We start from the raw sequence: 14794 nt of genomic DNA, 5'->3' as shown, positions 1-14794 counted from the left end.
GATCAAAGAAAAAAAAAATCAATGCTCTTCAATTCCATTTGTACAACATTGACAAATTTATCGGTGAATTGTGGGTGATAAACGATAATGCCAGAAGCGGTACAAGGCTTGATACGGTTCATGAAAATAAAACATAAAAGTGTCCGTGAAAAAAAAAATAAAGGGTTCAGATTCATATTGCTGTAAATCTGAGACCTACATTTTCCTTTTATGGACATTTTCATGTTTTCTAACAATTTTGTGCATCGACTCTTTTTTTTTTCTTTTTTTTTTTTACCGTTCGTTAATCCTAAACTACTCCATCCTAGAGGACTAAAAGAGAGAGATGAATGTTTACGAGAATCCAACCATCTTCTTCCTCTCATGGCTAATGGCTTCACAATAAATAGTAAGTACAGTAATAATTTTAATGTGAATAGAAATCCGGTTTGTATGAATTCTTAACTTTCTAACCATGACCTGCTTCGCTTTTACTGAGATCTGACAATAGGTAAATACTTGTAATTTGTGCAGTTGGCAACACAAAAAAGTTACGACGTATCTACTCGCATTTTGTCCTCGTCATTGGATTGATTCCGGCTCGCCAACAAAAGAAATATTTCATCTGTCTCTTTTTAAGTGTACAATTTCGTAATTTTAATTTATTAAGAAAATATATCATGACACGTAATTAGTCAACTTTTACCTCCACTTTTCAAAATTATCTCTTTACCCACTAAATTAAAAAATGTTAACGTGATAACTTTAGAAACTTTTAACCATTACATTTTCAAAATAGATATTTATTAAAGGACAATCCAAAATAGAATAATGGACTGTTATTTGGCGGCGGAGGGAGTAACACCTAAAACTAAAGAAGAAGAATATGTCTAGCACAGGAGATACGCATAAGAATGTTGTTGTGCATGTATAAACGACATACATTGTTCAAAAACCCGTAAGAAAAGACTCTGAATTCCGTAATCCTTTTACAATGAAAAAGGAAAGGGCACCCTAGAGCACTATTTCGAATTATGGATTCTGGTCACCCAAAACCACTTGGTGAGACGAAAGTCTTGGCATAACGAACACAGAAAAAACGGCCGCAATTGCGTTCCAATTGCGAACGGGCAAACGGGCAAGACTCTGAGTCTTGACACGTTTGCTTGATCCCTACCCCATAAATTTGCTTGACAGTCTTCTCACGCAAATTGTATTTAAATAAACCTCCAAAATCCCATCCAAACAGCAACTCATCATTTTGGATGTCCACAAGGCTAATGTATGAGTTCCCATAATCAAAGTTGCGAGGATAACGTTCCACATCCAAATGAGGCCTTACCGAGTGTCTTTTCCCCCAAATCCAGTTTTCATAATCCTCCAAAACCCACACGTCGACAAACAAGTCACCCAACAGCATATAGAGAGCTAATTTCCCTTTCATCTCAAAGAGGAACACATCCCTATGCTCGATCAGCGAAAGATAACCCCTTCCTGGATGAGGCTTAGAACAAAATTCCTCAGTGTCCATGTTAAATATCATGACGAAAGTGCTATAAAAGGGAATGTCATCAATATCAGTTATGCGAAAAGGGTGAACCATCCAGTGTAGGGCTCCATTTAGTGTTGTCGGGGGAGTCAAAGCACTCGGTCGGTAAGGAAAGTTATCAAGTTTTCTCCACAACTAGCCTCCCAAACTGTATAAAAAGAACTTGAAGTCCATGCCATCCAGGTACATGAAAAGCAGCCTATAATCCTTGGTAAGTGGATGGAAGAAAAACCCACATACCATACTTTCATGAACCAAAGGCCTTATAGTTACTCTTTCCCCTCTAAGAGGATTCCAGACAAAATATAACCTTCTAGGAAACCTCTCACGAAACACAAGCAACCCGTTGCACGACCCATAAAGATGTGGTGTATGTGGCGATTCCAAGTGCATTAATTCGGCACTAATTTTCTTGATCATCTTCTTCGCTCTGGCTCGTTCGTCAAAAATAAACATGTCAAACAACCATGGCACGAAAAGAACTGGAGTAGCTCTCTTAAGATGCAGTTCAATAAAATTAGGTGTTAAAGTTAATGCCAACCATTGCTTGCATACCCTTCGACATTCTAACACATAATCTCCGGGGAGTCTACTGAGGATGTCAATAAGGATGTCCTCGGGAAGATCTCGCATGAAAAAGCTAGCTTTACGAATAATAAGTGAACAAATTAGCTTATCCCAAAGATGTGGAATCCATGTCAAGCACTCAAGGACCATTGTGCCTAAAAAAGCAAAAATACCATTAAAGCTCACTACATGGAACATATTAATTACGTAGAGGCAGCATGCAGAGAATCAAAACTAAGAGGACGTTATAACAAGAGTATGAACACACTAAAAGCATGGTGCGGGTTCTATTTAAGTATTGCGTGTTTTGCATATACACACACTAGTATTGCTGAACCCTCTAAAAATGACAGAATAATGTTCGTGTCTATGATTCTTAGGCTTAAAGTTTTGAGTGTTGAATGATTTTTAAGAAGGGCTCTCCTTACCATATTAACATTGTTCGAGCTCCATCTTGTAGTGGCTATTCAATTTGTAGATTAACTTGAGTATGGGAATCCTCTATAACCTATGAAGCATCGACACTCCTAGAGACCGGCGTGCTCCCGTGTCTGGCAAGGAGATACGTGGGGAACATGGCAAAATACATATGGGACACACCACGTGGAGTGTCCAATAAATTGAATTAACTTTTTTAGGGGGACACGGTGAGGATGCGTGAGGTATACAGCAGGGACACGACAATGATCTGCCGCGTCCGTGTCCCCCATTTTTGAGAAATCCCGTGTCCATATTCGTGTCTGTGCTACAACATAGAGTCTATAGCAAATATACATCCCCATAAAAAAAATGTGACAAGGAAAAGGTACAATGCAAGTAGGACATGAGAGGACAATATGAAAAAATTGATACGAAAGAGGCAGGGATGCAATAAAATTGTAGGTTTATGCCATTGTTATCCCCCCCACCCAAAAAAAAAAAAAAAACCCGATGTATATGCCATTGTTATCCCACGCTTGCTTTCCTCTGAATTAGTAGTGCATCTGCAATAAATAATCGAAACCACAAGTCGTACTATATACAATGATATTCATATAGCATGTAGACGTAGCACATACAAAGCAAATCAAAACTACATAAAGCTTGATAGGGTATGGGCATCCTAGCCATGTAGTGAACGCTTTTCAACTTAAACCCAAATCCCAACCATATTCTAAGAAGATTGGTTGAACGAGTTCCTTTTGGGTGCAAATTAGGGCCCCACCCGAGGGATTTAAGAAAACAAACCTTACCCAATGAAAGAAAGAAGCTACTATATATGGTGTCCAAAGAGTCCCAAACGTCGAATGTTGTCTATGTCAAGGATGGACGCTATAACAACTTTACCACTCTATTCAGATGTGTCACGTTCAACTTGTGTTATCTAGGAGACTAGTGCTTAAAAAAAATTGATCATAACACATCTCCCAGGACTACACATGTCCTAGTATCAACACTATACGATAAAGAATAAACAAACTTTCTAAACCCAATTGCACATAATGATGCTTTATGATTCATCTACTGGCTAAGTTTTATAAAGTAGAAAATATACACAAATATCATACTTGGTTAACACAATGGTCAAGTTCTGTATTAACAAATGATGCAGCCAGTTAAAAAGTTGGTAAAAGAACATTTGCTTAGTTAAACCCGAAATAGCCCACCCGGCCTAACCTAAGAACAAGGTGTATATCTGATCAGTACAAAATATTGAGTCATTATTAAAAACTACTGTAATATCATCAATCGAAGGGTACATCCCCAACTAAAAACGGCATCCAGCATGGTACTTCCTCTAAAAGAACATTTGCTTTGTAAGACAATTGCAAGAGCCAATAAACTGATTCTACGAAACTAGGCGGCGTGTTTGGGCCATGATTCCTCTTTGCTTAATGTGGGTTATATGGCGAGAGAGAAATTCTAGATGTTTTGAAGGAATCGAGCATTCGTTGGCTAGACTTAAGAGTCTTTTGGTGAATAGTTTGTATAGCCAGGAGAAAAAAGATTGTAATCCTTCTACTGATCAGTTTTTAGATTGGTTTGCTCTTTTCTTTTCGCTCGGAGGTGCATAGGGCCTTTTTGTATTTGGCCTTTTTTTTTGTTTACGGGCAGCATTCCCTTAATGCCTCGTTCTAATATATTTATTCATACTTATATAAAAAAAAAACTAAACTAAACTAAACCCATGTGGCAAAATTTTGAATCTTTACTAAGTTAGTGTTTTTAAGCAATCATTGCAGTATATCTTTGCAGGTACGAGAATTGAAGAAAGACGAAGATGGGGGAAAAAAAGATCGATCAATAGAACCAGCCGATTAGAGCATTAAAAAGAAGTCTCATAGTGAAAGTCCCGTGGTCCATCACTAAAATTCTAAGAAAAACTGCTAATACGATCGGAAAACAACTATTGAGATTTAATTGCCCAGGAAACAACTATAGAGATTCAATTGCATACCAATAATTCCTTCCGTTATGGAGGGAAAGATAAATCGATACATGAGAGAGAGAGAGAGAGAGAGAGAGAGAGAGAGAGAGAGAGAGAGAGCTCACGATCGTAGTCCGGATCGCCGTAGGAGGATATCGATTTGGGTCACCGACAGCGAGAACGGGAACTGATGGTATAATACTCTAACTCTACATGTACATGCAAAGGCCAAGTACAAGAGACGAGATAACACGTGGGGACAAAACGTTTGAGATTTATGTTCCTCCACACAAATGCAAATGCCTAGTTTGGAATTATAAGCCAAATGATTTATATTTTTAGATTTTTATTTGATTTTTTTGTAATTGTTAGTTATTTTGTTGGTTTTTTTGGAAGATTATTGATTCCGAAAGGAATGTAAAAAGTAAAAAATTGCGATTGAAATCTTTTTTTTTATTTTAAATAAACCTCCTTTTCATAAAGAGGTTACAATTGAGTTTGAGCTTCTATTAGGGTTTGTTGTTCTTACGAAGTAATGAGTTTTGTCATTCATTTTTTTTTTAAACTAATGCACTAAAAAACTTGTCTCTTACTGTCTGTTTGTTGAATGGATAAGATTTTGAGTGAATAAGGAAGAATGATGGATATGTTATAAGAGGAATTTAGTTAATTATGAATGCAATGTCAAGGGGAAGGATTACCCATGTTTATCTCTTCCAAGGTCCTCGTGGGTCTGGGAAGACGTTAACGGCCAGGATGTTTTGCACAGGCCGGCGGCTCTACATTCACTATTTCATGGTCACATGAATATCCAAACAAATTTTTTTTGCTTATAATATATGTAAAAATTATGGGCTAACCTCTCTTTGAACACCCAACTCAAATATCAATGAACACTCAATTCTAATAATCATAATCTTGAACACCTAAGCCAAAAAGAATTGAACACCCAACTCAAGCAATTGAACACTCAATCACAACCCAATTACATTCCATCAATCCAAATAATTCATAGTTGAACATCTAACACATTATCTCAAATAAAACTCACAATCCTAATTAAAAAAAAGAAAGAGAAAAAGAAGAATTTAGTGATTTAAGTATTATGCCTGTGTTCTCCCTCCCTCCCTATTGTCGATGGTCTTAATGTGTTAATTTTGCATTTGTAACAATAACTACTTTATTTTTTTTAATCTTGTTTGCTTATAGAATAAAAGACAAAGCTTTAAAAATTTCAATAACATACATTCCCCGTTAGCTTGAATAATATTCCTTCGAATTTAAGATTAAGATAGAAAATCTCATCATGACATCCTAATGAACAATATATTTTTGAAAAAGGGTCGGCCTCAACATACTCTCTACGATTTCTTTCAAAATAGTTTTAGTAGATTAATACACCGATTAAATGTTGGCAAAAAATATGATAACTCATCTAGCTAAAATAACTCTAAAATTTAAGTCCCTCCATTCTCGAAACACTATTGACTATGCAATACAACAACTTAAAAAAAAAAAAGAAGATTTTTTGTTAAAAAATATGGTACATATTTTTAAGTTCTCATTTTGCCTCGTAGTTAATTTTCTAAAAATAAAAGTCATGTTTTTTTTGTCTACACTATTTATATTAATACATGAGGTTTTGCACATATATTATTGGTTGATATATCAGCGAGTAGAGTTAAGGTAATTTTTGAACACCCTATCACAAATTTCTGGAGCCGCCACGGATGTTTTGCAGCTGCCTTGAGTTGCCTTGCCAATAAAGAATCCAAACCATGTGGGGTGGGTCTGTAGGGAATGTGCTGATTTTATCTGTGGTAAAACCAACAATCTCATAGAAGTTGATAGCACTAGTAGAAGGGAATCGACAGAGTTAAATAAGGACCTTTCGAAAAACCTGTCCGTTGGTCCTTCATCAGCATTTTCACGATGCAGAGTCTTCATTACTGATGAGTGTCACTTGTTGCCGTCTAAGATGTGGCTGGCATTTCTTTAAGTTTCTTGAGGAACCGCCTCCGCGCGTTGTGTTCGTATTTGTGAGTACCGCTGATCTTGACAATGTCCCAGACTCCCATGTGCCGTGTTATCTCGGTGCCCGAAATATGTCTTTAACAAGTTCAAGGATAGCGATATTGTGGCTAGACTGAGAAAGATCTCTGCTGATGAGGATTTGGACGTCAAGATGCACTGGATTTGATTGCTTTGAATGTAGATGGTTCGCTTCAAGATGCTGAGACTATGTTTTGACCAGTTGAAAGACGATTACTTCTTCTCTTGTGAACGAACTTGTAACTCTCCTACCCTTGATTCCTTCACCTGATCTTTTTTTTTTTTATACTCAAAAAGGATGGGAAGGGACAACCAGTGTAGCAACCCTTTTTAGGCGTGACCATAGGGGCTCCCTACCCGCCAATGGAATATCCGGTTCGAGCCATAGCTACCATCCATGAGAACGGACCATCACCGGCCACGGCACCACCTAGTGTACAACTATTGAAAGATCCCTCCCTTCGATCCACAAACGAGGCTCGAGCATCCGCCGGGAACTCGAACTCTCGCCTGCGTTAAGACTCTATCCTAGAGAACTTAGGGAGGAAGATGAGAGCTTACGAAAATCCAATCATCTTCTTCCTCTCATGGCTAATGGCTTCACAATAAATAGTAGGCACGGTAATAATTTTAATGTGAATAGAAATCCGGTTTGTATGAATTCTTAACTTTCTGACCATGACTTGCTTCACTTTTACTCAGATCTGACAATAGGTAAATACTGAGAATCAAAAAAAAAACGATAGGTAAATACTTGTAATTTGTGCAGTTGGTAACACAAAAAAGCTACGACGTATCTTACTCACATTTTGTCCTCGTCATTGGACTCACATTTTGTCGTCGTCATTGGACTGATTCTTGCTCGCCAACAAAAGAAATATTTCCTCCGTCCCTTTTTAAGTATACAATTTCGTAATTCTAATTTATTAAGAAAACACATCATTACACGTAATCCATCAACTTTTACCTCCACTTTTCAATATTATCTCTTTACCCACTAAATTATAAAATGTTAACGTGATAACTTTAGAAACTTTTACCCATTACATTTTCAAAATGGTCACTTATTAAAGAAAAACTCAAAATAGAATAATGGACTGTTATTTGGAGGCGGAGGGAGTAACACCTAAAACTAAAGGAGAAGAATATGTCTAGCTCATGAGAAATGCATAAGAATGTTGTTGTGCATGTATAAACGACATACATTGTTCAAAAACCCATAAAAAAAAATAATAATAATAACACTCTGAATTCCGAAATCAAAAGGGTAACCTAGAACACTATTTCGAATTATGGATTCTGGTCACCCAAAACCACTTGGTGAGACAAAAGTCTTGGCATAACGAACGAAAAAACGGAGGCCTTCATAGCGTTCGAAGTTGGCATAACGAACGAAAAAATGGAGGCCGTAATAGCGTTCCAACTTCGAACGGGCAAACGGGCAAGACTTAGAGTCTTGACATGTTTGCTTGATACCTACTCCATAAATTTGCTCGACAGTCTTCTCACGCAAATTGCATCTAAATAAACCTCCTAAATCCCATCCAAACAGCAACTCATCATTTTGGATGTCCAGAAAGCCAAGGGATGATTTCCCATAATCACAGTACATATTACTGAACGGATAACGTTCCACATCCAAATGATAACGTTCCACATCCAAATGAAGCCCTACCAAGTATCTTGTCCCCCAAATCCACTTTTCATAATCCTCCGAAACCCACACGTGGACATCCAAGCCATCCAACATATAGAGAGCTAATTTCCCTTTCATCTCAAAGATGCACATATCCCAATGCGGCTCCAGTGAAATACATCCCTCTCCTGGATGAGGCTTAGAACAAAATTCCTCAGTGTCCATGTTAAATATCATGATGGAATTGCTACAAATGTCATCATTATCATTTATGCGAAAAGGGTGAACCATCCAGTGTAGGGCTCCATTTAGTGTAGTCGCCAAAGCACTCGGTTCGTAAGGAAAGTTATCAAGTTTTCTCCACAACTGGCCTCCCAAACTGTATATAAAGAACTTGAAATCCATGCCCTCCGCGTACTTGAAAAGCAGCCTGTAATCTTTGGTACGTGGATGGAAGAAAAACCCACATACCTCACTTTCATAAACCGGAGGCCTTACAGTTACTCTTTCCCCTGTAAGAGGATTCCAGACAAAATATAACCTATTAGGAAACCTCTCACAAAGCACAAGCAACCCGTTGCACGACCCATAAAGATGTGGTGTATGTGGCGATTCCAAGGACATTAATTCGGCACTCATTTTCTTGATCATCTGATTCGCTTTGGCTCGTTCATCAAAAATAAACATGTCAAACAACCGTGGCAGGAAAAGAACTGGAGTAGCTCTCTTAAGATGCAGTTCAACAAAATTAGGTGTTAAAGTTAATGCCAACCATTGCTTGCATACCCTTCGACATTCCAACACATAATCTCCAGGGAGTCTACTGAGGATGTCAATAAGGATGTCCTCGGGAAGATCTCGCATGAAAAAGCCAGCTTTACGAATAATAAATGAACAAATTAGCTTATCCCAAAGATGTGGAATCCTTGTCAAGCACTCAAGGACCATTGTGCCTAAAAAAGCAAAAATACCAATAAAGCTCACTTCATGGAACATATTAATTACATAGAAGCAACATGCAGAGAATCAAAACCAAGAGGACATTATAACAAGACTATGAACACACTAAAAGCATGGTGCAGGTTCTATTTAAGTATTGTGTGTTTTGCATATACACATAGTAGTATCCCTGAACCCTCTAAAAATGAGAGAATAATGTTCGTGTCTATTATTCTTAGGCTTAAAGTTTTGAGTGTTGAATGATTTTTAAGAAGGGCTCTCCTTATCATATTAACATTGTTCGAGCTCCATCTAGCAGTGGCTATTCAAGTTGTAGATTAACTTGAGTATGGGAATCCTCTATAGCCTATGAAGCATCGACACTCTTAGAGGCCGGCGTGTCCCTGTATCCGACACGGAGATACGCGGGGAATATGGCAAAATACATATGGGACACGCCACGTGGAGTGTCCAATAAATTGAATTAACTTTTTTAGGGGACACGGTGAGGACGCGCGAGGTATATAGCAGGGACACGACAATGATATGTCGCATCCGTGTCCCCCATTTTTTAGAAATCCCGTGTCCTGTGTCCATATTTGTGTATGTGCTACTACATAGAGTCTATAGCAAATACACATCCCCATAAAAAAAATGTGAGAAAGAAAAGGCACAATGTAAGTAGGACATGAGAGGACAATATGAAAAAATTGATACGAAAGAGGCAGGGATGCAATAAAATTGTAGGTTTATGCCATTGTTATTCCCCCCCCCCAAAAAAAAAAAAAACTATTGTTATCGCACACGTGCTTTCCTCTGAATTAGTAGTGCATCTGCAATAAATAATCGAAATCACAAGTCGTACTATACACAATGATATTCATATAGCATGTAGACGTAGCACATACAAAGCAAATCAAAACTACATAAAGCATGATAGGGTATGGGCATCCTAGCCATTTAGTGAACGCTTTTCAAATTAAAACCCAAATCCCAACCATATTCTAAGAAAATTGGTTGAACGAGTTCCTTTTGGGTGCAAATTAGGGCCCCACCTGAGGGATTTAAGAAAAAAAACCTTACCCAATGTTAAAGGAAGAAGCTACTATGGTGTCCAAAGAGTCCCAAACGTCGAATGTCGTCTATGTCAAGGATGGACGCTATAACAACTTTACCACTCTATTCAGATGTGTCGCGTTCAAATTGTGTTATCTAGGACTAGTGCTAAAAAAAAAATATTGATCATAATCCCAGGACTATACATGTCCTAGTATCGACACTATACGATATAGAATAAACGAACTTTCTAAACCCAATTGCACATAATGATGCTTTACGATTCATCTACTGGCTAAGGTTTATGAAGTAGATTATATACACAAACATCATACCTGGGTAACACAACGGTCAAGTTCTGTATTAACAAATGATGCAGCCTGTTAAAAAGTTGGCAAGTGTTCACCTAGGGTTGTGTAGTTAAACCCAAAATAGCGAACCCGGCCTAACCTAAGAACAAGGTGTATATCTGATCAGTACAAGATATTGAGTCATTATAAAAAAACTACTGTAATATCATCAATCGAAGGGTACATCCCCAGCTAAAAACGGCATAAAAGAACATTTGCTTTGTAAGACAATTGCTAGAGCCAATAAACTGATTCTACAAAACTAGACGGCGTGTTTGGGCCATGATTCCTCTTTGCTTAATGTGGATTCTATGGCGAGAGAGAAATTCTAGATGTTTTGAAGGAATCGAGCATCCGTTGGCTAGACTTAAGAGTCTTTTGGTTTGGCCAGACTTAAGAGTCTTTTGGTGAATAGTTTTGTATAGCTGGGAGAAAAGAGATTGTAATCCTTCTATTGATCAGTTTTTAGATTAGTTTGCTCTTTTCTTTTCACTCGGAGGTGCATAGGGCCTTTTTGTATTTGGCCTTTTTTTTTTGTTTACGGACAGCATTCCCTTAATGCCTCGTTCTAATATATTTATTTATACTTATATAAAAAAAAACTAAACTAAACTAAACCCACGTGGCAAAATTTTGAATCTTTACTAAGTTAGTGTTTTTAAGCAATCATTGCAGTATATCTTTGCAGGTACGAGAATTGAAGAAAGACGAAGATGGGGGAAAAGAAGATCGATCAATAGAACCAGCCGATTATAGCATTAAAAAGAAGTCTCATAGTGAAAGTCCCGTGGTCCATCACTAAAATTCTAAAAAAAACTGCTAATACGATCGGAAAACAACTATTGAGATTTAATTGCCCAGGAAACAACTATAGAGATTCAATTGCATACCAATAATTCCTTCCGTTATGGAGGGAAAGATAAATCGATACATGAGAGAGAGAGAGAGAGAGAGAGAGAGAGAGAGAGAGAGCTCACGATCGTAGTCCGGATCGCCGTAGGAGAAAATCGATTTGGGTCACCGACAGCGACAACGGGAACTGATAGTATAATACTACAACTCTACATGTACATGTTAAGTACAAGTACAAGAGACGAGATAACACGTGGGGACAAAACGTTTGAGATTTATGTTACTCCACACAAATGCCTAAAATGACTTCTTTTTTTATTTAATTTTTTTTGTATTTATTACTAGTTTATTTGAAGATTATTGCTTCGTTATAATGAGAGGAATATGAAAAGTAAAAAATTACGATCGAAATTTATTTTTCTAAAAATAAATCTCCTTTTCATAAAGAGGTTATAATTGAGTTTCAATAGTTCTATTTGGGTTTGTTGTTCTTACGAAGTAATGAGTTTTGTCCTCCATTTTTTTAAAAACTAATTGTTTACACCCATTTTTGGCCAAAAATTAGAAAATGAGTTTATCAGTTATAAGGTGGCCTTGAAAAGCGTGATGACTGGTTGCCCACGGAATAAGACCAATTTGGAGGCCATTGACTAGATGGAGTTTGCAAAGGGTTGGCTCAAGTTGATGCCTAAAATTTCTTTACCACAAGACAAAGATTGGCCAAAGATTTGGGTTGATCCATTAGGCCTGAGTATTTTATCCAGGCCTAGATCAGTTCTTAAAAATAATAGAACCTTCAAATAGGTCCAAATTAGTTTAAATTGGGCATTCTCTCCAAGCCTGGGCTTACAAAGCTTATAAAGAATGGAGGCCTATGATTCAGCTCAAGTTCAGACCCAATTGATAGATGGGCCTATTTCTTTAAAAAAAATGTCACACATGGCCTTAATTGGCAAGAAAAAGCCTTAAGCTGCTTATAAGTAGCTCAAAGGCCTAGAATATTTTTGCTTGGCAGGCCGGGTAAGCTGGTTACAAACAGCTCAAAGTCTAAGTGGACCCCATTCTTCAGCATGTAGCAAGGCCAGGGACAGGTGGTGTACATGTAGCCCTTGGAGTTGCTGGCAAATGACTCATGAAGACCTAAGAAAGTTGCTCACAAGCAGCTCACCCAAATCTGGTTGGTCCTTTGTTTCTCGATTCTTCTTCCATAAAGAGTCAAACTTGGAGGATTTAAGGGCCCACAAGGGATGCAAGGACCAGTAAAATGGTGAGAAGGCCTGGAGAAGTATCGGTCCTCAGCTTTGGTGGGCCCAGAGGATGTCCATTCAAGCAGTAGCTTGAGTGTTGAAGCAGCTCAAAGGCCTGAATGCTGAAATTTCTTTTGTCCTTTTACAAAGTTTTATGCAGAAAGAAGGATTTTTCAGGCCTTGGCCGATTTCTTGGAGTGGAGAACAAGGTTTGGTCAAGAAGAAGTCTCTCATTGGAGCATTTTGAAGCAGCTTAAGAGGGCCACTTGGCAGCCATGCATTGAAGCATTTGAAGCAACTGAAGGCTTGTGGCTCCTGCCTATAAATCACAATTTTGAAAGCCTTGGGAAGGGTCCACAACCTCAAAAGCTCAAAGCTTATGCAACTTTATTTCCTTTTATTTCAAGCATTACTTGTACTCACTTCATAGTAGTTTAAGTTTTTATCATAATCCTTGTATCCAAGCTTCATTAAACCGTTAATGGAGTTTGTTTGATCCAAGTTTAGCCTAGTTTCATCTTTCTTTCCGTTTTTCTAGCAACGATTAGAAAATTTTAAGTCCTTAACTCGCAAAGGCAACCAAGGAACCATCACGAGGCCTTACCCTTTGGGCCAAGCACAATCACTCGAAATGAGTCAGATTTTGAGGCTTCCAGGCCTTGAAAACAACTTGGACAGCACCTGTCATTTCACGCCCGCAACATTAGCCGATTTGGTTTTGCACGTTTTTTGTGGAAAACACTAATGCACGTTTTTTTTGTGGAAAACAGTATTATGCCTGTGTTCTCTCTCCCTGCCTATTGTCGATGGTCTTAATGTGTTAATTTTGCATTCGTAACAATAACTACTTTATTTTATTTTATTTTTTTAATCTAGTTTGCTTATAGAATTAAAGACAAAGCTTTAAAAAATTCAATAACATACATTCCCCGTTAGCTTGAATAATATTCCTTCAAATTTAAGATTAAGATAGAAAATCTCATCATGGCATCCTAACGAACAATATACTCTCTACGATTTCTTTCAAAATGGTTTTAGTAGATTAATACACCGATTAAATGTTGGCAAAAAATATGATAACTCATCTAGAATAACTCTAAAATTTAAGTCCCTCTATTTTCGAAACACTTTTGACTACGCAATACAACTTCTTCAAAAAAAATTGATTTTTTGTTAAAAAATATGGTACATATTTTTAAGTTCTCGGTTTGCCTCGTAGTTAATTTTCTAAAAATAAAAGTCTTGTTTTTTTGTCAACACTATTTATATTAATACATGAGGTTTTGCACATATATTATTGGTTGATACATCAGCTAGTAGAGTTAAGGTAATTTTTGAACACCCTATCACAAATTCCTGGAGACGCCACTGATGTTTGCAGCTGCCTTGAGTTGCCTTGCCAGTAAAATATCCAAACCATGTGGGGTGGGTCTGTAGGGAATGTGCTGATTTCATCTGTGGTAAAACCAAGGATCTCATAGAAGTTGATAGGACTAGTAGAAGGGAATCGACAGAGTTAAATAAGGACCTTTCGAAAAACCTGTCCGTTGGTCCTTCATCAGCATTTTCAGGATACAGAGTCTTCATTACTGATGAGTGTCACTTGTTTCCGTCTGAGATGTGGCTGGCATTTCTTTAAGTTTCTTGAGGAACCGCCACCGCGCGTTGTGTTCATATTTGTGAGTACTGCTGATCTTGACAATGTCCCAGACTCCCATGTGTCGTGTTATCTCGGTGCCAGAAGTATGTCTTTAACTAGATCAAGGATAGCGGTTTTGTGGCGAGACTGAGAAAGATCTCTGCTGATGAGGATTTGGACGTCGAGATGCACTGGATTTGATTGCTTTGAATGTTGATGGTTCGCTTCAAGACACTGAGACTCTGTTTTGACCAGTTGAAAGACAATTACTTCTTCTCTTGTGAACGAACTTGTAACTCTCCTAACCTTGCTTCCTTTACCTGATCATTTTTTTTGATACTCAAAAAGGGTGGAAAGGGACAATCAGCGTAGTAACCCCCTTTGGGCGTGATCATAGGGGCTCCTTACCCGCCAATGGAATGTCCGGTTTAAGCCATAACTATCATCCGTGAGGACGGGTCGTCACCGTGCGGCCAGGCCACCGCACCACCTAGTGTACAACTGGTGAAAGATCCCTCCCT

The 14794-nt window shown here is 37.9% G+C and overlaps 2 protein-coding genes across 4 annotated transcripts; both read right to left on the bottom strand.

The window, feature by feature from the left end:
• Nucleotides 1-866: 866 nt before the first annotated feature.
• On the bottom strand, nt 867-4786 carry LOC131308731 (putative F-box protein At3g23260). The gene is made up of 3 exons (XM_058335725.1): nt 4628-4786; nt 3023-3078; nt 867-2250 (listed from the first exon to the last, which is right to left on the bottom strand). The coding sequence occupies exons 2-3, from the start codon at nt 3036-3038 to the stop codon at nt 1664-1666; spliced, it is 603 nt and encodes a 200-aa protein (XP_058191708.1). The 5' UTR covers nt 3039-3078; nt 4628-4786; the 3' UTR covers nt 867-1663.
• On the bottom strand, nt 867-11661 carry LOC131308730 (putative F-box protein At3g17480). Of its 3 annotated transcripts, none has more exons than XM_058335722.1 (4): nt 11513-11661; nt 10521-10635; nt 7827-9143; nt 867-993 (listed from the first exon to the last, which is right to left on the bottom strand). In XM_058335722.1, the coding sequence occupies exon 3, from the start codon at nt 9136-9138 to the stop codon at nt 7858-7860; it is 1281 nt and encodes a 426-aa protein (XP_058191705.1). In that variant the 5' UTR covers nt 9139-9143; nt 10521-10635; nt 11513-11661; the 3' UTR covers nt 867-993; nt 7827-7857. The 3 variants fall into 3 exon arrangements, with proteins under 3 accessions (XP_058191705.1, XP_058191706.1, XP_058191707.1); XM_058335723.1 differs by having other exon boundaries at nt 10521-10630; nt 11513-11623; XM_058335724.1 differs by lacking the exon at nt 10521-10635.
• Nucleotides 11662-14794: the final 3133 nt, after the last annotated feature.

The sequence above is a fragment of the Rhododendron vialii genome, chromosome 11a (genome assembly GCF_030253575.1).
Source record: "Rhododendron vialii isolate Sample 1 chromosome 11a, ASM3025357v1".
NCBI lineage: Eukaryota > Viridiplantae > Streptophyta > Magnoliopsida > Ericales > Ericaceae > Rhododendron > Rhododendron vialii.
Note: the sequence above shows the minus strand (reverse complement) of the source record. Positions and strands in the feature narration are given on the sequence as shown.

What these genes read in the sequence shown, in the direction of transcription:
- LOC131308730 (XM_058335722.1), bottom strand. Translation starts at nt 9,138, where the DNA reads ATGGTCCTTGAGTGCTTGACAAGGATTCCACATCTTTGGGATAAGCTA.